Consider the following 23,157-nt stretch of genomic DNA (forward strand, 5'->3'; position numbering starts at 1 on the left):
TCCTGTCTATGTATTTATTTACATGCTGAGAACATTTGTAAGGCCAGGAATGAGTACGCCCCAGTCCGGTGTAGCCTTTCACACATCCCTCACTATCTGTGATTCTTCAAAAACATTCAAACGCAAACAAACCTGTGATACCCAGCAAATGATATTTCAAGCAGGAAATTCTTACCGATTTCCTATTTTTCCCTATTTATTTTTCCTTCACAAACATAACGCCATCCACCTTAGTCTGACTTACCACATGCCTTCGCCCACTTCCTTTGACGTCCAAAACCTTTTATGACATTCCTTTCCCCACTTGTTCTACCTCACATCCTGCATGCTTACATCACTTCCTTTTCCCCTCTGTTCTCTCTCTCTCTCTCTCTCTCTCTCTCTCTTTCTTTCTTTCATTTCTTCTTCTTCTCCTCTCTGACCATTCCTGAACTCGCTCTTCAGATTACTCTTTTTTTTTTGTTAGATTTTAAACAAAAAACAAACAGTTTCCCGATTGGCCAGGATGTTTCCAATCTGAGAATCTGAGAAAAGCAAAAAAGACTTGTAAACTGGTGCTGGAAGTTGCTGTTGGAGATGATAACTGATAGCTGTGTGTAAACGACTTGATTTGGTAACTTCCATGCAAGTTTCGGTCAGCTCCTGGCTTTTAGCGCGTCACTGGATTATTGGCAGGTGTATTTTTTTTGGTTTTCGGCAGCTTCGCAATCCTCAAGGAAGTCAAGTGGATATCTCCGTCCTTGGTTTACATCTCTACACCAAAGCTTGTACAGTATCTCTGATCGTCTGTACGATTTTCTCCCAAAAAATATCCAATACCTAATGAAAAAAAGTAGTCATGGTAACGATGATAACGATGATGATGATGATGGAAGCTCGTCAGTTGCAGCAGGTTTCAGATGAATGTGAATGGTAGCATGTAGGTCACACCCACCAACCATTGCTTCAACTTCCATTGGTGGTTAGATAAGCAAGTGGGTGGAGCTTAAGGACAAAGCGGTTGTGTATGCCGCGTAGATGGGCCCTCCCCTCCACCATCTCTTTCATTTATGGTTAGCTTGGCCTCCTTTATCCTGCTCTCCTTCAGATAGTGGACGTGCGATCGACACCATCTACAAAACAAAGAAAACAATTACTAATACACTTTTTATTTATAATACTTCTCTACTTATAAGTTCCAGTGAAGGAAATGTGGCCTCTGTTCCTGTCAGAATCAGCAATGGAGGCATGACCTCTGAGCCCGTCAGTATCAGCAGTATCAGAAAGGGAAGTCTGGCCTCTGTGCCTGTCAGTATCAGTGAAGGGTCATGGCCTCTGTGTCATTCAGTATCAGTGAAAGAGGTGTGGCCTCTGTGCCTGTCAGTATTAGTGAGGGGGGTGTGGCCTCTGTGCCTGTTAGTATCAGTGAGGAAGGTGTGGTCTCTTTGCCGGTCAGTATTTGTAAAGGAAGAATGGCCTTTGTACCTTTCAGCATCATAGAAGGAGGCTTGGCTTCTTTGCCTGCCAGTGTTAGAGAAGGCATGGCCTCTGTGCCCGTCAGTATCTGCAAAGGAGGCATTGCCTTTGTACCTGTCAGTATCAACAAAGGAGGTATGTCCTCTGTGCCTGTCAGTATCTGCAAAGGAGGCATGGCTTTTATATCTGTCGGTATCAGAGAAGGAGGCATGGCATCTGTGTCTGTCAGTGTCAGTGAAGAAGGCATAGCATCTGTGCATGCGTCTTCTTTCTTAGCCAAATTATATAACGCAAGGCATGTCAATGTCCATCGCAAAGTGTCCGAAAGGCAGTACGTAAATAAAATAAATTAAGATCATGTGTAGTGGGGAAATACTCAGAGGGGGATGGGGGTAAGCTTTGGCTAAGCGTGGTCCAGGAACACAGCCAGCTCTGTGGGCAGCGGCTTGGGCATTCCTGAGCTCACCGCAGTGCCTTGCTGTGCTCCAAACATACAAAGCCGCACTTGTCTGTCCACTGAGGGTCTCTGTCTCAGCTCGGCTCCTAAAAACACACACACACCCTCTTTATGCAAAGGGAAAACTCCGCTTTATACGGGAATGGTCACCTTTTTTTCCCCCTCAGCCTAAAGTCACACCCAGAACAGTGGGGTTATTTAGCAGACTGACGGATTTGCTGCGTTTTGTTGTGGCTGATGCTCCAGGCTCGGGTTACATCGGCAAGGAGTAAACCAGGGAGAAACTCTCGAAGACGGAAAAGTACATTCTTGCGCTGTCCAAAAGCTACAGTGTAATTTTCCTCTGCAGCTTGGGGGCTGACGGTGGAAGCACGGCTGCAGTGTTTGACCTAATTAAGGAGGATGCCGTTTCAGACCTTTCGGCTGATAAAGAACGCTTTCTGTGCGTGCTTTACAGTATAACGAGCCAGTATTCGCTGCTACCTCAAACCATGTTTGTTCACATTCCAAACTCTTTGCATTTAAAGCCAAAGCACAAAATGTACCCTTCCAGTGTTTCCACTGCCTTACAGGAGCGTTGCCTTAAAGACACAGGAGGAAATTCTCATGCCGTGGTGATTTACAGCCAGTAAGAGTGGTTAAGACTGAAACAAACATCATTCCTGACTTTTCAAAATAAAATAGTCCATCAGTTGGGACTAAAACACTTTTGGTGCCTGAAGATTACCTCTTTAGGTTTTTCCTGAATATAGCTTCTAAATAAAGGACCTCAGGTTCCTATTAAGATGCATACTGAAATATTTAAAATGAGGTTTCAGTCATGTCCACAATCCTGTCCAATCTCTGTCCACACAAAAGCTAAGTGGCGATAGTTATCTCATAAACTCAAATGTCAATAACACGACCAACCACTATTGAAAAATTCTGCTAAGGTTCTTTAAATCGATTTCACAACTCCAAGCGTCAAAATCAACATGGCTGCACTCAGCGTCGGCGGTAAACAACATACGTAGTACTTTTTACCTTTACAAGTGTCTGTACAAGACATGAAATTAATACAGAAATTTTCTGAGAGAGAGAGAAGGCTTGCTATTAATAAACAATAAACATGGAGGCATCCCTTTTCATTTCTCTACTTTGTTGTGGAAGTATATCAAAAGAAATTACCTCCTTTTAAATTGAAACATAAGTCAAGTGGACCACAGAGTAACCAGTCAGCCGGCATTTTTTTTGCCTACACCAAACCACGTATTGGCATGTCCTGATATCTATAAAGCCACAATCAAGAACAGTGGAGGAGCTATAGCCTCTGTGCCTGTCAGTATAAGTAAAGGAGGAGTGGCCACTCTGCCTGTCAGTATTTGTGAAGGAGGCGTGGCCTCTGCACCTGCTGGTATACGTGAAGGAGTTGTGGCCTCTGTCAGTATCATTGAAAGAGGCATGGCTTTTGTACCTTTTCTCAGAAAGAAGGAAAGGACGTGGCCTCTAAAGTGTGTCATCTAAATAATAAAATGATTGGAATTATAAGGTATTGAAACATTCAAATGTAAACACGTTTGTGGCAGTGGTTCACGAGTGGAGAGCGGAGCAAACATTTGAGGAGGGCGGATAAAACAAACAGTAAGACTTCACCTGTAGCTGATCAGACTAACCAGTGCACTGTTTCATTCCACCGATGCCAATAAAAATTTGTTACAATGTTATCAAGCAAGACATTTCAGTCTACAGACTGATACTAAACTAACTAGTCAGTGGTTGTCCCTAGCATACACCAAAAAGCACCCACAGAAATGTCTGGATTTCTGAAAAGTGACATTGTCCTTTGTTAAAAATTATTGAATTAATTGAATTGAATTGAATATTGAATTAAACCGCTGAGGATAAACGGTGTAAGACTGCAAGATGGCCTGTTTTAATTTCATGTTCTCATGAGTCAAGTCTGTGACACCCTAACTACATCACAGAGCATTATAAACATCACTTATACACAGATGCCTTGTTAATATAGTGCATTTTAGACAGGATAATAGGGACACTGTAGTGTAAAGTCTAGGAAATGATTTACCTTCCAGGGCGTGCTCGGTCATACTGCGGCACAGAGACTCCAATCGATTATTGATGTCTGGCTCTGTCACAGGAACCTGCAGATCTGCGATCAAACACAAACGTGACAAACTGCATAAAGGTCCAGGAAAACAGCACGAAAGTATCACAGGTAGCAGTTAACACCCAATCAACATATACAATAACAGCGATGAATTCTTGAATACGATTGGTCGAAAGGTATCTGTCTTTGTATATGGATTTTTAAAGACTGTAAAAGCCAGTAGGATTTTAGTCATTAAATGGGATCATTACAAATCACACTGTCTGTAGATTTGAGAAACTTAAGACATGTTGACTGTACAATGAAGGCACCTATTGAATTGTTGGCTGCGACGCAAGTTAGTCTAGTGGTTGTTTACCACTAGAATGCACTAGTGGTAAACAAATAGATCAACTGTGCTTTGGCAATTATGGTTTTGATCTGTACTGGAAAAAAAAGGCAACTAATGAGAAGAAAAGAGCTTTCGATATGCCAAACTAGGCAATTTAACGGTATGAAGATTTACTTTGAGCAAAGAAATATACTGACTGACACTAAAGCCACTTGACTTCTACAGTACGTACGATCAAAGGAAGAATGGATTCTTAGGAAATATATGGCAAAGTAAACTTTTTTCCATTTTTAATTATTACCCCCTTTACTCTTCTACTGAGAGTTGTAAGGGAGCTGCAATAAGACACCGTGCCGCGTCATCCGTTTCAGTATTAAACACTTCAGTCTTCAGCTGAGTCAGCACTCCTGGTGTCCTCACAAATCTCTCACAGGGACACACAGCTGAGTCAGGCAGGGACTAATGGATCGAGTGCATGGTCTTCATGTGCTATTTTTAGGTACCAAGTTGCCTAAGGCTTCTCCACACCCACACACACACACACACCGCACACACTTAAATCCATGTCTCACTTTAATTGATCTGATCCAATCATTTAACTTTGTGTTAAAAAGGGTGCTTGTGAGAGAGCACGCTCACATTCCAGTCCTTGTTTTGGACTCGAAAGGAGTAAAGAAGGGGCTCAAAAAAAGGGCAAGAAGGAAAGTGGGAAGAAGGTGAGGAGAAACAGAAGAATGAGACGGCAAAGAAAAAAATGGGAGAAAAAAACAGAAAGAAGTCAAGGGAAAAAAAAAAAGGTAGAGAGAGGAAATGAAGACAAACACGGAAGAGAACAAAAAAGATGGATGGATGGATGGATGGATGGATGGATGGATGGATGGATGGATGGATGGATGGATGGATGGATGGATGGATAGATAGATAGATAGATAGATAGATAGATAGATAGAACAGTAATTAGGATAAAGCTTTAAAGCTGCAGCTTACAAAGAGAGTCATTGTATGAACTGCCCTATTTTTTCTTTCTCCTTTCTTACACATGCACACACACACACACACACACACACACACACACACACACGGCTCTCCCTCTCTCAACGCTGCTGGATCGTCCGCTTTTATGAAGGATGAGCTACAGGAAGTGAGTGTTGACACACTGATGTAAGGTTTTCTGCTTTGGCAGCGGGTGAGGGAGCGACTGTCTCTCTGTGGAATGTGTGCTAGTGGAACACTCTTCTCCTAAAGCTCACACACACACACACACACACACACAGACACAGTCACCTCACATGACCACAGTACACACTGGCTTCTCTAATGAGCTCTAGAAAAGACCTCTCTACAGGATTCCTACCAAGACACCACCAAGACATTGAACATAAAGCACAGAGAAAGAAAAAGAAAACCTGCCCAAAATTTGGCTTAGGAATGAAAATTTTACTTTTTGAAAATGCAAACTCATCAGTTTTCTGTTCCAGTCTGATTTCAAGAATTATTTTCTTTCAATCTCCTCTCCAGAATCACTCGCTTCCGCTTATCTCTAAGCACACCTGATCAATGTTAGATCAAATACACTGTATGGTCAAAGTTTGTGGACACCTGACCGCAAGATTGGTATGTGCCTTTTTGAACTTCCCATTTCACAAGTAGCTTCCATTTGCTGTTAGAATAACCTCTACTCTAATTCATCCCAAAGATGTTTAATAGGGTTAAGGGCAGAGCTCTAGATCAGGAGATCTTCCACTCTATTCCATTGAAATGCTGGAACAAATTTGGATCTCCTAGTTCAAGTGAAGTGAAAATTAAATGTTATAAAATGTGTGTCTCCAACTTTGGGGTAGCAGTTTGAGAAACAACCATATATATATATATATATATATATATATATATATATATATATACACACAGTGGAACCCGGTTATCTTGCCCTCGGTTATCTCGACAACCCTATTAAGTCGACGTTTTTGAAGTGGAACCGCCAAATTCTCGCTTTTTCTACGCATTTTTTATCGGTTATGTCGCGGAACCCTAATATCTCGAGCACAAGGGGGGAAAAATTAGAAATGTTTACGTCAGTAATGTCGATCGGCACTGTGCAGCCGCAGAAGAACTAGCGAAAGTGGCGGAAAAATCAAACCTTACAGATGCTACAGGTGTTTGTATTGTATACTGGTGAATCTCTGCTGTTAGTAAGTGCACATATGCATTTTTTTTGTTAAATGTTATGCGATGAACGGGAGCGCGGCGCTCCCGGCTTCAACTCCTTACCAAGCGAGCAGGGTAAGGAGCACGGCTCTCTCGGTAAGGAGTTGAAACCGTGAGCTTCAGAGAAAGCGGCCGAGAAAGCACCTGCCACGCCCCCTTCGGCCGTTCACGTTTGAGACTTTTCTGTCGTTTTGGTTTCGGGTTGGTTTTGGATCTTCCGGGTTTTTCCGGCTTCGCCGTGCCGCCGGTCGCGGTATTTTTTAATTTCCCTATTTTTCCATTTACAAACTCCTCTCTCTCTCTCTCTCTCTCTCTCTCTCCCCTCGGCATCGCGGACGTAAGTTTTTCCGGACACTTTGCTTTGTGTGTTTGTGCGGATTACTTCAGCCTGATGGTCATAAGTTTTCAGAAACTTAGTTACTGTTTATTTTTCTTTTTTCCCCACATGTGGACTAAATGTGAGACGGCACTGTGCAGCCGCTGTTTTTTTTTTTTTGAGCGATCTGTGTGTTTATAATGTTGGAGAATATAATAAAGGTTTGTATGGAGAATGGACGGTGGTTTGTACTGTATACTGGTAAATCTCTGCTGTTAGTAGGTGCACTTATGCCTTTTGTTGTTAACAAACGTATGTACATTTTTATAGCATGCCTTCATCAAACAAATCGGCAACGCTGTTGTGTAAAAAACCCTCCAAAAACACGTGCATGCACATTCTCATTTATTAACGCACATCATGTACATAAAGAAATTTCAAGCACGTTAATATATTGCCGCCATTTTGATTTTTGTTTATCTCCATCGGTTACCTCGATGCTTTTTGGCGATCCCCTACGACATCGACATAACCGGGTTCCACTGTATATATATAGTCGCAAGTCCCAAAGCTTTTGTCCATAAATTGATCACGTCTTCTGTCTGTATACATCTGGGAATTGAGGAGACTATTTGCTGAAGTTTTGGGAGAGGAATGTTGTCCCATGTGTGTCTGTATTTTTCGTTTTAGGTCTACATTGGAGGCAGGGAAGTTCAGAAGTCATGCTATTGTAACAACACCAATTTGCCGAGACACCAAACGAGTCTCGGCTAATTGGCCGTAATTGTCCGTGAACAGAAATTCAGAAATGTTGAGTGTGTAGCAGGCAGTGTGTATGTGTGGGAATCTCTCTTACCTGCTTGCTGGAACATGGCCATGGTGTGTGGGTTGGTGTGGACGGGGAGCGAGCGTGTCCTCTGCACGGAGCTGTGGGTGCGACTGGGCATGCTGTTACTGCCGCCCGGGTTAGCAAACCAGAGACCCTACACAACACACACACACACACACACACACACACACACACACAAGTATCACATCTATTCCATCCAATTTATTTCCATTACATAGATTACACAGGACTGAACACTGCTGAGCAATGAGTTGGAGAACATCTAACACTTAAACACAACTGGGTACAAAGTTCTTCTCTTGTCTCATGATGTAAAATATGGAGAGGTGGAGTCAATAAAATGGATAAAGACCCACAGGTAATAATTTTAATTCAATTCTCTCTCTATCTCTCTCTCCCTTTCCATCAACTTTCCCTCTCTGTCAGAGATCTCTCTCTCTCTCTCTCTCTCTCTCTCTCTCTCTCTCTCTCTCTCTGTCAGTGATTTCTCTCCTCTGTCAGCTCTCTCTCTCATTGTCAGTGATTTCTCTCTGTCAGTGCTCCCCTCTCTCTCTCTCTCTCTCTCTCTGTCAGTGATCTCACTTTCTGTCTTGATCTCTCTCTCTCTCTTTTTCAGAGGTCTCTCGCCCTCTCTTCTTCTTGTCACAAATCTCTCTCTTTTCCTTTCTCGGCCCTCTAGTACAAGGAGGCAAGCAAAACAGGAAATGCCTATGAACTGTTCTCACTGCCTCTCCCTCTCTCCTCCTTTTTCTCCTCCTCTTTGCTTCACCATGCTGCCTCCCATTCTTCTTTTCTCCCTCACTATGACTCATCCTCTCTCTCTCTCTCACACACACACACACACACACACACACACACACACACACACACAGCCCTAACCCACAGACATGAATCGGTTGGAACTTCCTCCCATTGTACGAATGTAGGAAAATGTTTCAGAGCTCTCACACACACACACACACACACACACACACACACACACACACACACACACACACACACAAGCTAACAGACTCAGCACTTCCAATAATAATTCACAGACATGAGTCAACAATAAAAACATGTAAGAACTCTTCCATTTCAGCACTGATGTGGAATGTGTGGAATGCAGCCACTATGTTTGAAACAATATGCTGCAAATTTATGTGGTTTTGTGTGTGTGTGTGTGTGTGTGTGTATGTCTGTGTTCTTTTCCATGCCTGTCCATGTACCTGTATACCTTTCTAAAAATACAAGACCCCAGATTGCAGTGATCTTATCATCATCTTATCATGATAATCAGACGTCTGGCCCTGTGCTTACACAAAGCGACAGACGGCAGCAATTTGAATCGTTTTCCTTAATTCGATGCAAATGAGCTACGATGCCATGAACCAACAAATCCAAACGGCCGTTTTAAACGATTCCTCTGACCGATCATGTGCCTTCTCTCCGGTTCACCACTTTAGTGCTGTTTACCATTTGCCATGCATTATGAAAAAAAAAAAAAAACAACGCTTGTAAAGAAGAAGCGTAGAAACGAAGCTAGGACAAATTCCAGAAATGAAAACACCAATCAAATCACTGATTTTTACCCTAGTAAGTGCGTTATATATTTTGTAATGAACATACACTATACGGGTAAAATTATTGGGAGAAGAGACTTTTCCAGCCTCCAGTAAAGAAATGCGATCACGGCAATGGCCGAGGTGTGACCTCTGTCTGATCGTATACTAGTGTTCACTAGGTAGCTCATCCATACTATACAAATGGCTCATAACAACAATAAACACACTAGGTTCATTTACACTGTGTGTGTGTGTGTGTGTGTGTGTGTGTGTGTGTGTGTGTTTTACCTGTCTGCCCTGCTTCAGGTTGGTGGGTGTGTTGTTGGAACTGCGTGGCGTGTGTGTGAGCAGGCCGGTGGTGCCCAGCAGGCCGAGCCGGGGTGCAGGAAGACTTCGCGACGGCATCGGGAACTGGCGCAGGTTCCTCCGGGAGCACACACTGCTGCCCACACACACAGCGCTGGGAAGGGAGTTGGACTGCCCGAAACCACGGCTGCTGCAACACACGTACATACAGTAACATGCAGGTTAGCGTCACATACCACTGCTATGACTTCATGATAAAAGCGAGGAATCTTGTGGGAACTGTGTGCCCGTGTTAGGACTTGCGGCAGCAAGGAGTACGGTTACTGTTTCATATTTCCGATCTTGTGTTCGAGTTTCCGCGCTTTGTAAGCTGTTAAAGCATTTTTTTGAATGAAAGCAAATGGTTGGAGATTTATAGTAATCAGAATTTAGTGATGTAATAATGATTGAATACAAAACACTGATTTCCTTCTAATTTACAAATACATTTTTTCATATCCGAATTAACAAACAAGGACCCACTGTTCGCATGCGTGCTTTTGTGTGTGTGTGTGTGTGTGTGTGTGTGTGTGTGTGTGTGTGTGTGCGCATGGCCTAATATTCTACTAAGCAGACTTGATTGACAGCCTCAGGCTGCTAGACCACTCATGCGACAATAAACACAGTGGCGTAACCAGAATTGTACCAGTTATGGCACCAGTTTTCACAGGGAAATTGTTATTTCTTCGCAGGGTCAGCCATGTTACAGCACCCCTGGTGTAGAGGTCGACCGATAGTGGATTACTGATACCGACAACTGGGTTGGATCATACGTGCTGATAACTAATTAAACAACCGGTGTTTTTTTTAATAGATACTGGATAAAAAAAAACATTCCATGTAAAATAGTACTAAATGTTATTACGAAAAAATAAAAGAAAACAGTATCGAATCATTAAAATGTGCTAAAAAAATAAATATGAATATATAATTAATAAATACAAATTTTTACATTCTCTCTCAGTGCAGTGCGCCGTCTCGCGTGTAAAAATCTAACGGCACGTGGCGTCAGTAATTCGCCTCTAGAGGCTGCTCTCGTAATGACATGGTCCGGAAGACCTGGATTTTTGCTGATAGCCAATAGCAATTAACTACTCCTGCAAAGTAACCGGTCAACCTCTAACCTGAAGCACAAAGGGTTAAGGGCCTTGCTCAAGTGCCCCAAGAGTGGCAGCTTGATGAAAGGCAAGCTGCAGCTTCCTTGTGATTGATCAGGATGAAACTTACTCAAGTGGTACCAAACAGTGTAATCCCCACCCACAAAAACTAAAAAAAAAAAAAAGACCAAACATTCATAATTTGTATTGTATACAGAATCTACATGCACACCATTAAAAGAGCACGAGTGTGATTTGTAGACACAAATAAAATTACGTGGGGTGAGGGTGGATTTACTTATGAACACTTTCAAATGCTTGGGGAAAGTGAACGTTTTCTACCTCCTTGGCTGACGGTATCCGGCTATGTCCAGGATCGGTTTCCGTGGAAACGAGCGTACTAGTTTCTGCACCTGCTGCCTCCAGGACGACAATCTCTTCTTCTGCGTCTCTGTGAACGCCTGAACCAAAAGGTGGTTGGAGTCCAAAAAAAAAGGTGACTAATAAGCCCCTCTTCCTCCCCAAACGCCTTATTGATTATGCATATTATTGATTGTACATTTATGATATAATAAATGTCATAATAACTAATAATTATTATTAATAAATTCAAAAAAATTGTTCCAAACCAATTTATTTGCTTAATTATTAAATCTTAATTATTAATAATGAACAATGACTTTTATTCTAAATCTGTTGGATCCTCACCTCATGGAGTTCACACTTATTGATGAGCTGTAGATAGGAGCTGATGTTCTCCTCATCCGGCCGAGACACCAGCAGCTGTGTGCACACTGACACACACACACACACACACAGAGTTATACACACATGTCTTCGTGCAGATCTGAGATTGATTGATGTATGTTTGCTCACTCATTCTCAGCGTTTACAAGCTACGCGAACGGTGTCGTGATCTGTTTCGACCGCCCATTGAACATTTAAACACACACTGAGAAGCCGAATAAATCACACTCGTCCTGCATTTATACACCCTGTCCATTACACACAGTGCATAAGTGTGTGTGTACACACACAATACACACTCTATGGGTAAAAAGTATTGGGACACCTGGCTTTTCAAGACAGAGTAAGTACACAAAGCTGGCTCCATTAATATATGCTTTATATGGGTTGGAGAGGAATTTCTTCAATGGCCTGCTATAAAGCTCCAACCTCAACCTATCTAAACACCTTTAAAATGATTTTAAAGTGTAGTCATATTTTAAAAATGACTACACCCCAGGCCTTCTTACATCACCTATATCAGCACCTGACTTTACTAACACCCATGTGTCTGAATGAGCATAAAACTCTACAAGCACACTCTAAAATCTAGTGGAACTTCTTTCCAGAAGAGTGGAGGTTATTATAACAGCAATCGTGGAATGGGATTTTTAAAAAGCACATACCAATTTTATAGTCAGGTGTCCACAAAGTGGTTTTACAGAAATACATTTGAATATACTTTAATTTGTCCCCATAAGTTGTGTCCCTTAAAACTCCTGAAACATTACATGCTGCTTGATCAAGTTAAACGCAGGGTTTAAAATCAAGTGCAGTGCAGCATTAGTTACATTTTCAGTTGTGTTATTTGTTATGTCAGTGGAAAGTCTGCACAAGTAGAGTAAGACAAACATGTTTGTTGATATGTACCTTTGCCCATGACGCGTGTGAACTGAGCAGGAATGTCCCCCTCGGCTATGAGCGTGGTGCTGCTCTCAACTTCCCCTCCGCTCACACACACTCCTGGGGCTGAGCTCTTTCCCTCAGCGCTCAGTAGGGGGCGCTGTAGAGACTCAGCTGCTCTGTTAAACGCTTTAATTGGAGTCCCAATGATATAATGGAGCTCCTGCAAGGGAGAACGCAGATTCCCACCTTCCAACACATCCTGAAAAAAAAAGAGTGTTGTAAAAAAATTTTTTAAAGAAAATAGAAGAAATGCTATTTATGGTGAAAACGGGGCAAAAAAGAAAGTGTGCACAAGAAACAAATGACCAGATGTGGATATAATTGGTATTCAAGGTCATAGCAAGCTGCATTATTTATTTTTTGACACGTCCATAAATCGTGCATGAGCAACGGTCAGGTGTTAGGGATATTTCTGCCCCGTAATAGGGTGTAAAATGACATGTGGTGATAAAGTTCTCCTGAAATTACATGCTTGTTTTCACCTATGAGGGTTTGGCCAGGCACAGAGCACTGGTGTACTGGTAAATCAGGGCGAATGGTTTAAAATATGCAGCATGGAAAGACGTGCCTTTTGATCATTCGACGTAAAATTGGAGATGCATCGCAAATACAAATGTCCTAGACAGATTTGATTTCTACATAGCTTACTTTCTGGATTTGTTCTATATTCAGTCTTTGTACTGTCAGATGTTGCTGAGGCTGAAACAGGTCGTGACATTTAAGATTCACTAGACAGCAACACTAGACTATGGTGAGGTTTGGTGAGCTCATGTATGCAGAAGAAGGCAGACATCTCTTGCAGCATGAGCATTTCAAAAGATACCACTAGCCTAGAAATACTATATGGCCAAAAGTTTGCTGTTATAATAACCTTCACTCTTCTGGGAAGATGTTGCATTAGATACAGAAGTGTAGTCAGGTACTGATGTAGGTGAGGAGGCCTGAGGTGCAGTCAGTTTTCCAATTCATCCCAAAGATTTTCAATCTCAGAGCAGGAGATCTTCCACTCCAACCCATGTACACCAGATCTTCATAAAGCTGGCTTTGTGCACAAGAGCATTGTCATGCTGGAACAGGTTTGGGTCTCCTAGCTCAAGTGAAGGGGATGCATCCAATGACATTCTACAATATTGTGTACCTCTGACTTTGCAATATTTGCGAAAGAAAAGTGTCCCAATACGTTTGCCTCGTCGTTTTAGTAGTAGCTAAGATTCTTAGTAAACATGATAATCTCAGACGCACTTGAAAATGCTACTGCTTCACGAGAACAATTTTTCAGAGCTAGCAAACACAAACAAAGCAAAAAAAAGAGGGAACAAACCTTTTCCAAAGACCGCAGCATGTTCTGTCTCTCTTTCAGTTTCTGGATGCTAATGATGATCTTGTGCCGCGCCCCTTTTGTAACGCTCTACATCAGAGATTGTGGTATTTTAATATTAAAAAAGCATAGTTATAGTGAATTATGTGCTCAGAGACGCTGAATTCTCAATTCTGATTGGTTGATAAATATTCTAAAGCAGCAGCTTTGTCAATAGCTCAGTCAAAAATCACAGGTTTAATATTATCTAGCAATAATAATGTATCCATGCTAAATGTACAATCATTGATATAGCAGACATGAAAGGAGTCTCCAGTGCAACCTATTTCTCCAAATCGTGTCGCACCAGGGTAACATGTATAACAGCATGTCATGTATGAAGTAATTCTAACCCCAACAAACAGATATCCACAGCTCTCACCTGTGCCTCCAGCTGCTGCTCGGACAGCGACATCATCTCCTCGTAGGTCATTGTGGAGAAAAGGCCGGCGTACTTGTGCAGACGCAGACTCTTTAGCCACGCTGGAACATCTGCGGGCAAGAATGCACACGTCTGAGAAGCCAGAGAAACTTCTACACCCCTAAAAACTGATGCAACTCACACTTTTATCTCTAAAGAGAGGTTTACTTGGACGCATTAATGTCCTTGTACAGACTATGAAACTATATGCAGTGAAAAACTCCTCTAACTTTTCCAGTACACTTCTCTCACTCACCTCGCATGCCGCTCCCCTCTTCGCTGAATGAGCTCCGGAGTGCAATGCCCAGGCCTGAGCCATCCTCTAGGTGCTCGCTGCCGCCGCTCCCTGACGACGCCACGCTGCTCTGAGGAGACAGAGGGGCGTGGTCGGGGGTCAAAGGTGCTCCCCGTCCACGCAGGTCCTCCTGCGAGAGCCAGCCGTGTCCCAGGGGTTGATTGGACGAGCCGCTCATCGGGGGTGTCAAAGAGACGGAACGCTTTAGAGGACTGTGTTGACCTGCAGACTGTAGGACTGGACACACAAGCACACACACAAATTTAGCTTGATAGACTGCTAATCAGAATCTAACCAACACAAAAACCTTTATGGCACAAATCATCACAAAGACTTCCTAATGGTTCTTGGCTTATACTGACTGACTGTAGACTAAAAACAATAAAGTTACACATATTCAGACCTACACTGGTAACACTAGAGGTAGACCAATTCATTGGTTTTGTAAAATAATTTGCACCGATGGTTGATTGCTGGAACTATCTGCAAAATTCCATACCGATAGTTTTTCCAGGTTGCGTTATACAATACAAGAGCGGCCTCTAGAGGCGACACTGCGTGCTGTTCATTGGATGTGGATGTACAGTAACTGTATTTATTTATCTTAAGCATGTCTATTATTTTAAATTTTTTTTATAAATATATCATTTTTATCTCATTTAACACATTTTCATGATTCAGTACTGTTATAAGAAAGTTTTGTAATAAAGTTCAGTACTATTTTACATGGAGTGTTATGTTTTTTTTTTGTTTGTTTTTTTTATCCAGGGTCCATTTGAAAAATTATTGGTTGATTAATTGGTTATTTGAAAGTACGATACAACCAGTCAAATACAAATCAGTATCGGTAAAATACACATGGTCGACCTGTTGGTAGCACCGTGTTTATTTTCTTAATAAAATAATGGATTGAATTCAATGATACATAAGTGTAGCTACTCGTTTTATAAGAAAAAAAATATTATAATCAATAATTTCAGAAATTTATTAAGACTTTTTATTTATATAGGGTACACACTTTGTGAGAAGAATGAACGTTAGTATGACATTGTCCTAGCTGATATTGTACAAGAACCATAACCAAGATGCACTAATTCCATGCAACTGTCCAGTTAAGCTTAATCTGAAGTCTGATTTCGGGATTGACTCCTACCTATGTCTATATAACTCAGTTTTAAACATGGCTGCCGCAGCAGTACACTGCTATCTGGTGCTTTCTCTGTAACATTGGACCTTTTGCAGGTCTTAGGCCCTGTTTGGAGGCATCAGACCCAATGGAGCTCATCAAAAGCCAGAATACAGGGCAGGTGGCATAGGGGGGGTGAGGGGGTAGGCTAGGGTGGTGGTTAGACAGGATGAAAAAACCTATAAGCAGAAGAGTAGCAGTTTGTCCTATGTATAGGCTTTCCAGGACCGGTTTTAAAATAGGTGCCCAGCTAACATTACATACACCAGTCCCTAAATATTAGCCATTTCCCCTAAATACAGACCCCCACAAAAGGCTACCTTACATGGGAAAGGGAAGGAATGGCATGCGGTGCTCAGGCGGGGGACAAACTGTTGGGCTGTGAGGTGTGGAAGCGTCTGTTTGTCTGCGTGTGGCAAGAAGGAGAGGAGATGCCAAGCTAAAAATTGAAATGATGCTTTCCACCGTTAATATAACAGTTCGGGAGAAAGGACAGAGACAGGCCACGTCCGCCGTTGTCATCTTTACCCGGGATTTATAAACGCACCAGTTTTGTTAAAAAGGAGCGCGCTATTTTCGTGCCACGCTTATGGTAATTCTAATTACAATAATTGTGTGATTGTGGTGATAGAATTATGATAAGAGATTTTAAAAAGAAAAAAAAAACTAAACAAAAAAAAAACAAAAAAAAAAACACGCTTTTGTTGCTGCTCAGACTCGCAATCTAAAATAAAGGTGATCTTGTGGAGCCAAGCATTAAATGGGCCCTTATTTATATCTTCAGCTGTCTCCTTCATCAGGGGAAAAAAAAATGGAGCCTCACATTCTACGCTGGAAATATCCCGCTCTAACCACAGATATTTTCAATCCCAATATCTTTGTCACAGCCACATCGCTGCCACACTCTGCAAGTATGTTTCTCTTGCTTTTCTTTTTAACGAGATTTCAACCTCATCAAATGCTTGACCTTTATTCCGTGTTTTAAACTTTAGAGGGAAATTGTGCATGTTTAATTTTGTGGTCCGTTCTTTTAATATTGGTTTATCAGACTGTGTGTATTTAAAAATAAGCAAATTTTCTAAGAGGACTTAATTAAATAAATGAATAATGCAATTTGGTGGCCAGTTGTGTGTCTCTGACTGCTATATCGCTGTGTGTGGTTTGTTTGCTCTGAACAGATGTGACACATGGACTCGCGGTCTGATCTGAAATCTGAACTTTGACCAACAATCAAAGCAAACAAGTGTCTCAGGAATCAACTGTAAATTGGACTAAAATGCATCAAGTATATAGGACAAAGACAAATAAATGAAAAAATGTGGGTTTCAAGTGAATTACACTATCAGACTCATTGTACACACATTGATCAGACATCAATGATGATTAGAATCAGGAGAAACACACTTAAACAAAATGATTAGACACAATATAAACATCCCAATTAGACTCAAGGTAAACACACTAATCACAATTACAGTGAATATGCTGATTAGACTCAGAATGTACACACGGATCAGACTCAAATAAACGCACTGATCAGACTTACAAAGAAAATCCTGATTAGATTTAGAATGTACACACTGACTCATTCAGACTCAATGTAAACACACTGATCATATTCAGGGTAAACACAATAAACTAACTTAATATAAATATTGATCAGACATACAGTAAAAATTTTGATTCAGCATATACACACTGATCAGACTCTATGTAAACACACTGATCAGACTCAATGTACATTCACCGATCAAACACAATATAAATACACTGATCAGACTCAAGGTTAACACACTAATCAAACTTAATGTAAACACACTAATCAGACTCAATGTACACACACAGATCAGACTCAATGTACACACACACAGATCAGACTCAATGTAAACACATTGATCAGATTAAATGTAAACACACTAATCAGACTCAATGCACACACAAATCAGACTTAGTGTAAACACACTGATCAGATTTAAAAGTAAACACAATAATCAGACTCAATGCAAACATACTGATCAGATTAAATGTAAACACACTAATCTGACTCATTGTAAACACACTGATCAGACTCAAAATAAACACATTGTTCAGAGCCAATTAAGAAGCATTCAAGTTTAGTATACCAAACATAAAGGGCCACACAGTTCAGACCGATCTAAACATGTATTAGATCCAATGTCCGTATAATAAATAAACACAACTGAAATATAATGAGCAATCCTAGCTTCAAAATTGATAAATGAACAAAGCGACACACTAAATCCAACATAAAAAAAACTATAGATTTGACAGCTTCAGCAGTCAATTCATCTCTAAACATAAAACACCGATCACAAAATGATGAGTCTCGTATTTTTTACACTTTTAATCCACTGATCAGATCTATTGTAAAGAGACATCAGACTTCATTGTACACATATTTGCCATCTCCATAGCATCTTGAATCCACTAATCAGACCCAGTACACACCACAATTTAAATATGCACACATGAATTTAATGAGCTGACCAGACCAAAAAACACTAACACAATGATCAGACTTAATACAAACACTCTGAACAAACCACTCCAAACTGACACCTGGATATCAGACTCAGTATAAAAACAGTGATTAGACCAAAAGTATTCACAACAAACACACCCGACCAGAGATACTGATCAGACCTGGCATAAAGGTGCAGATGCCAAAAAGTTACAAATCTCATCAGACATGGTGTAAATAAAATACAGTTCTGTTTAGACCCAACGTAAACGTAAATCCACTCACTGGAGTTGCTTCCACTTCCTGTGCCAACTGTATTGATAGTAGAAGGGACTGATGATGATGGGTAGAGAAGAAGGTGTCCATTCTCACAGCCCTGCTGTTGCTGCTGCGTGTGCCAGGTAGCAATGCCCGAGTCTCGAGATCCCTGCCAGCCGTTCAGACGATCATCAGAGCCGTAACGCTGATGTTGGGTGTAGAGATGATGAGAAGACGGTACTCGCTCCAATGAATCTCCACCTCCTCCGGCACTCCGGCTGGCTGCTCGTTCCTCCAGATGGTTGAGCCAGAGAGCAAGATCGGCCCGGTCCTCCAAGGATGTGGCCGGGTGGATGAGAGCATACGAGAGCAGCTGCCGGCTCTCCTCGAGGTGCCTCCCGAACTCGATGGTGTGCGTGAGGATTTTGGGAAGTAGCCGCATGTACTCGCTTTTGGCTTCACCATTGCCCGGCTTCAGAAGCGGCAGGTGGGTCAGGACCAGCGAGATGAGGCGTTCTTTTGGCTCTGCCTGCCACTGGCCAATCACCGCTAAGGAAATAAGATGAGAAGGTATATTTAGGATACATTTTTATCTTAGTAAATGCATTCAACTGTCCTGAAAATTGACCTGAGGTTTCTTGTATCATGACTCAAATAATAGCAATAGAAACTAATAAAGCATCTCCACTGCAAGAGGACTGCAAGAGATCATTTTCCTTATTTTGCTCTTGTGCATGATCACCGCTCTATATCTAACATCATTAAACACAGTCCAAGTGGCTATACATATCCAACCTATTGAGGCATATCTCAGAAACACTTGTCCTGTCCAGCTTGAGCTTTAGCTATAGATACTCTGAGGTCATGGACACTTGGTCAAATACCACAAATAGAGGACTGGTAAGAGACCGGTGTACAGATAGACAATGTGTCCTGATTCGGTATGCGCTGAAACTTAAAGGTCATCTGCATATTATCAGGTTACAAATACAAAATATTAGCCAGATACACATGTTCAGTTGCTTGACTTGAAGAAAAACACTTGTAGGCCATTTCTGACCCTGGCTAATTATCACTATTTAGATATACAGTACATTAGCCATTTACAAATACTGCCAATTACCTTGGTACTAAATATTCAACATGATAATATATATAGCTTTTTGACTTTGATCAAAAAGTGCATCAATTGCATGATGATGCTAACATTGGCAAAAATAGCTAATTAATGCTTAGTTGCTAATGCTGGTATGCTAGTTCTATGTGCTTCATATTAATTACAAATCCTATAAACACTATATATAGCCTATTTAGGTAGGTATATAAACAATATGATGCAATTTAGTTAGATTGTTTGTTACTTAGTTACAAAAACACATTAGCTGTACATTAGCTAGTTAGTTGTTCAGTTATATAAACACTACACATTAGCTACTGAGATAGTTATATAATTACTGCATATTGCTTAGTTGTTTAGTTATATAATCACTTCACAATGGCTAGTTTGGTACTTACAAAAACACTGCAGCTGCTTTGAGACAACGTCCATTGTTAAAACAAACACTGCACATTAGCTAGTTATTTAATTATATAAACACTGCAGATAAGGTAGTTAGTTATGTTAACACTGCAGATTAGATTAGTTTGTTACATAAACAATGCACATTAATTACTTAGCAATATAACAAAGGCTAATTTTGCAGTTATATATGAATATACATATTAGCTAGTTACACATCCTGTATGCTAAGTTGAACTATCCAAGTTGGACTATTTTTTTTATACAGCATATACAACGATAGTTTAAATGGACACATGCTGATATATCGTGACTAATAGTTGTAATGAGAGCTACTGATACTTGGGCTAAACAGAAAACACTAACAATCTATTATAGCAGAAGGAGAACAGCATGCATGCACCCTCGTGATCTTACACACAATATATCATGCTTTCGTTGGTGTCACCGAAGTTCAGAGCAGAAGAAAGAGCACATTAGGGCTTGGGGCACTTTCAGAAACAGGCACAGAGTCAGTCCTCTCCTCGTGATAGCTCGCTTTTACATACATAGTGAACACCTCTGAAAGATTTGTGTCACTCAGTGGTCTATAGCTGTCTTGTTTTTAAAATCTGGTTCTGGGATAGTGTACCAATGTGTGGAAACAACACAAATAACACGGGCCCCCCCGAACCTCAGGTGCTCGGATGAAACGTTCCGTTTGGATGATTTTTCCTGGCACTTCCATTTCTACAGGCTCGTGAGTGATGCCATGCGTTATTTGTAAACGCTCGAGCTTCGACGTGTCCGAGTTATTTGTGAAGTTCTGACATAGCGCAGCAGGCGGCCTACATTCTGGAAACATTCAATCTCTGACTGATTTAGCACAATTGGAGGCTCTGAATGCTGTTCTCAGTCTCCGAAGTTAGCAGCCACAGCTGTGTGTCAAGATGGCTTCAAAATAAATCAGATTTGGATATGAACTCATAAAACTCTTTAGAAGGCATGCTGTATGTTCACGCTGAAATAATTATACAAAGAGGGCAACAAATAAAAAACGAAACAGGATAGGGCTGTTATAGGAAAATGATAAGCATGACCATGCAAAACGATTGATACAAATCGTTTCCTAATAAAACTATTTCAACCTCTTCACTCTTTCATCCTTCTGGACTTTTCCACCTCACATTCCATCACTCTACCCCCCACGGCCCAGATGATGGTGTGAGCCGCTAATACAATAGAGGCTTCTCATCTCACAGACTTCCCCTTTCACTCACCCCCCAATCATTTCCTCCACAGCCTGCTCGCTCTCACCAGCACACATCCATACACACTCACTTCACTCTCTTTTTTAATCACTCGTTCATTTAGAGTTGTGCATCTTCCTTTTAGAAACCTGGAGCACCCAATGAATGTCAACCCAAAGTCATTTATTGATTTTTGATTGTATGGGGCCACCTAAAGAGATGTCACATCTCTGCATGGCAGTCTCAAGGAAAGAGGTGTGACAAATTGTCATGTCAGCCTCAGTGAAATTTTCATGGCCTGTCAGCATGTCAGTCTCAGTGGAGGAGGTGTGGTCTTTTAGCATGTAAGTCTCAATGAAGAAGACGTGGCCTATCAGCATTTCAGTCTTAGTGGAGAAGGTGTGGTCTTTTAATAGATCAGTCTCAATGAAGGAGACGTGGCCTATCAGAATGTCAGTCTCGGTGAAGGAGGCGTGGCCTATCAACATGCTAGTCTCAGTCATGGAGATGTGGTCTTTTGATAGATCAGTCTCAATGAAGGAGACGTGGCATATCAGGATGTCAGTCTCGTTGAAGGAGTCGTAGCAGTCAGTTTTAGTGGAGGAGGTGTGGCCTACCAGGATGTCAGTCTCAGTGGAGGATGTGTGGTCTTTTGCCATTTCAGTCTTAGTAGAGGAGGAGTGCTCTTTTGGCATGTCAGTCTCAGTGGAGGAGGCGTGGTCTTTTGATAGATCAGTCTGATAAGGAGTCGTAGCTTTTTGCAGGTGAATCTAAATATAAAGAGGTGTGGCCTAAATTCCTCTTAGCCTCAGTAAAAAAGGCTTTATGTTTATTCAAAAAGAGGCGTGGCTTCTCTGCATGTCACTCCCAATGAAGGTGTATTTGTCAGTTTCCCTCAAAAAGGTGTGATCTGTTTGACAATTAAGGAAGAGGTGCATCATATACATAATAATAAACAATTTGATATTAAACTTTTCTTTACACTCTGTCTATCTCTCCCTCCCTCTCTATTTTTCTTTTCTATGAACCTGTAGTACTAAAAGATCTGCTACTTCAGGAGCCATCCAGAGCTGTAGGGGATGTTGGAGTGGGAGGATGGAAACAGTGAGCAGACGTTCTCTATGTCATCTCCAAACATTTGTGTAAACCCTTCCTTAACCCCCTCTTCTCTCTCACACACATGCACACAATTACACTCATTCATTCCTCAAACAGTCTCCTGTACACTCCTATCCTCTCTCCCTTTTCCATTCCACTCTCTCATAGATGGGAGGTAAATGTGTGCTGAAAGGCTAGAGTGTACCATGTGGCCATCTGCATGAGTCATGAAGAAGAGAGTCCAAGGGAAAAAAAAGTGAAAGAGAAGAGAAGGGAGAGAGAGACTTGGAAGCTGTGAATCACAAAGTAGTCACGGGTGCAATGTGAGGAAAGCCCTTCTTTAAATGCTTTATTGCGCAGGTTAAAAGGACAAAAGAGGGGGAATTTGGAGCGGAATTCTACATCTCATGGAATATAGATATTCCAGTATCAGTGAAGTAGATGTTACCTATCAGCATATCAGTCTCAGTAATCAATTCCAGTAAAGAGGGTGTGGCTCCTTCTCTTCTCAGGCCATGTCCGAACTAATACGTTTTGTTTGAGAATGCATATTTTTCCTCTCTGTTTTGGGCTTCCGTTCAGCGTTCCAGTCAACGAAAAATGCAGCTTTTTTAAAAAAACTCTCCAAAGAGGATAAATTTGAAGACATCGTTTTCACATTGCAGAGGCATTCAAGAATAATAACTAATTTTTAGTCATTGCTGCAACATTTCAAAGAGTGGGAAAGTAAATAAACGGAAGGAGGAAATAACGCAGGGCAGAGTGTCCTAGGTTTTGCTCACGCGCAGTACAGGGACATCAAAGTTTTAAGACGTTTCAGTGTGGAAGAGCAACTTTTGGGAAACGTCATTTTCAGTAGTACTGTCTGCATGTCACTCCCGAAGAAGGAGGTGTGGCCTTTTTGCCATTT

The 23,157-nt window shown here is 41.4% G+C and overlaps 1 protein-coding gene across 2 annotated transcripts in view; it reads right to left on the minus strand.

The window, feature by feature from the left end:
• samd4a (sterile alpha motif domain containing 4A) overlaps positions 1 to 23,157 on the minus strand; it is a 40,948-nt gene continuing 17,791 nt past the window's right edge. The window contains exons 4-14 of one of the 2 annotated variants that reach the window (XM_046855861.1): positions 18,429 to 18,950; positions 14,437 to 14,712; positions 14,142 to 14,251; positions 13,724 to 13,810; positions 12,367 to 12,601; positions 11,419 to 11,504; positions 11,053 to 11,171; positions 9,557 to 9,761; positions 7,728 to 7,854; positions 3,978 to 4,061; positions 1 to 1,112 (exon numbers count right to left, since the gene is read on the minus strand). In XM_046855861.1, coding sequence (XP_046711817.1) covers positions 1,084 to 1,112; positions 3,978 to 4,061; positions 7,728 to 7,854; positions 9,557 to 9,761; positions 11,053 to 11,171; positions 11,419 to 11,504; positions 12,367 to 12,601; positions 13,724 to 13,810; positions 14,142 to 14,251; positions 14,437 to 14,712; positions 18,429 to 18,950 — 1,880 coding nt within the window. In that variant the 3' untranslated portion in view covers positions 1 to 1,083. Of the gene's footprint in view, positions 1,113 to 3,977; positions 4,062 to 7,727; positions 7,855 to 9,556; positions 9,765 to 11,052; positions 11,172 to 11,418; positions 11,505 to 12,366; positions 12,602 to 13,723; positions 13,811 to 14,141; positions 14,252 to 14,436; positions 14,713 to 18,428; positions 18,951 to 23,157 lie in introns of both variants that reach the window. The other variant, XM_046855860.1, reaches the window with a different exon arrangement.

This window comes from Silurus meridionalis, chromosome 8 (assembly GCF_014805685.1).
Source record: "Silurus meridionalis isolate SWU-2019-XX chromosome 8, ASM1480568v1, whole genome shotgun sequence".
Lineage (NCBI taxonomy): Eukaryota > Metazoa > Chordata > Actinopteri > Siluriformes > Siluridae > Silurus > Silurus meridionalis.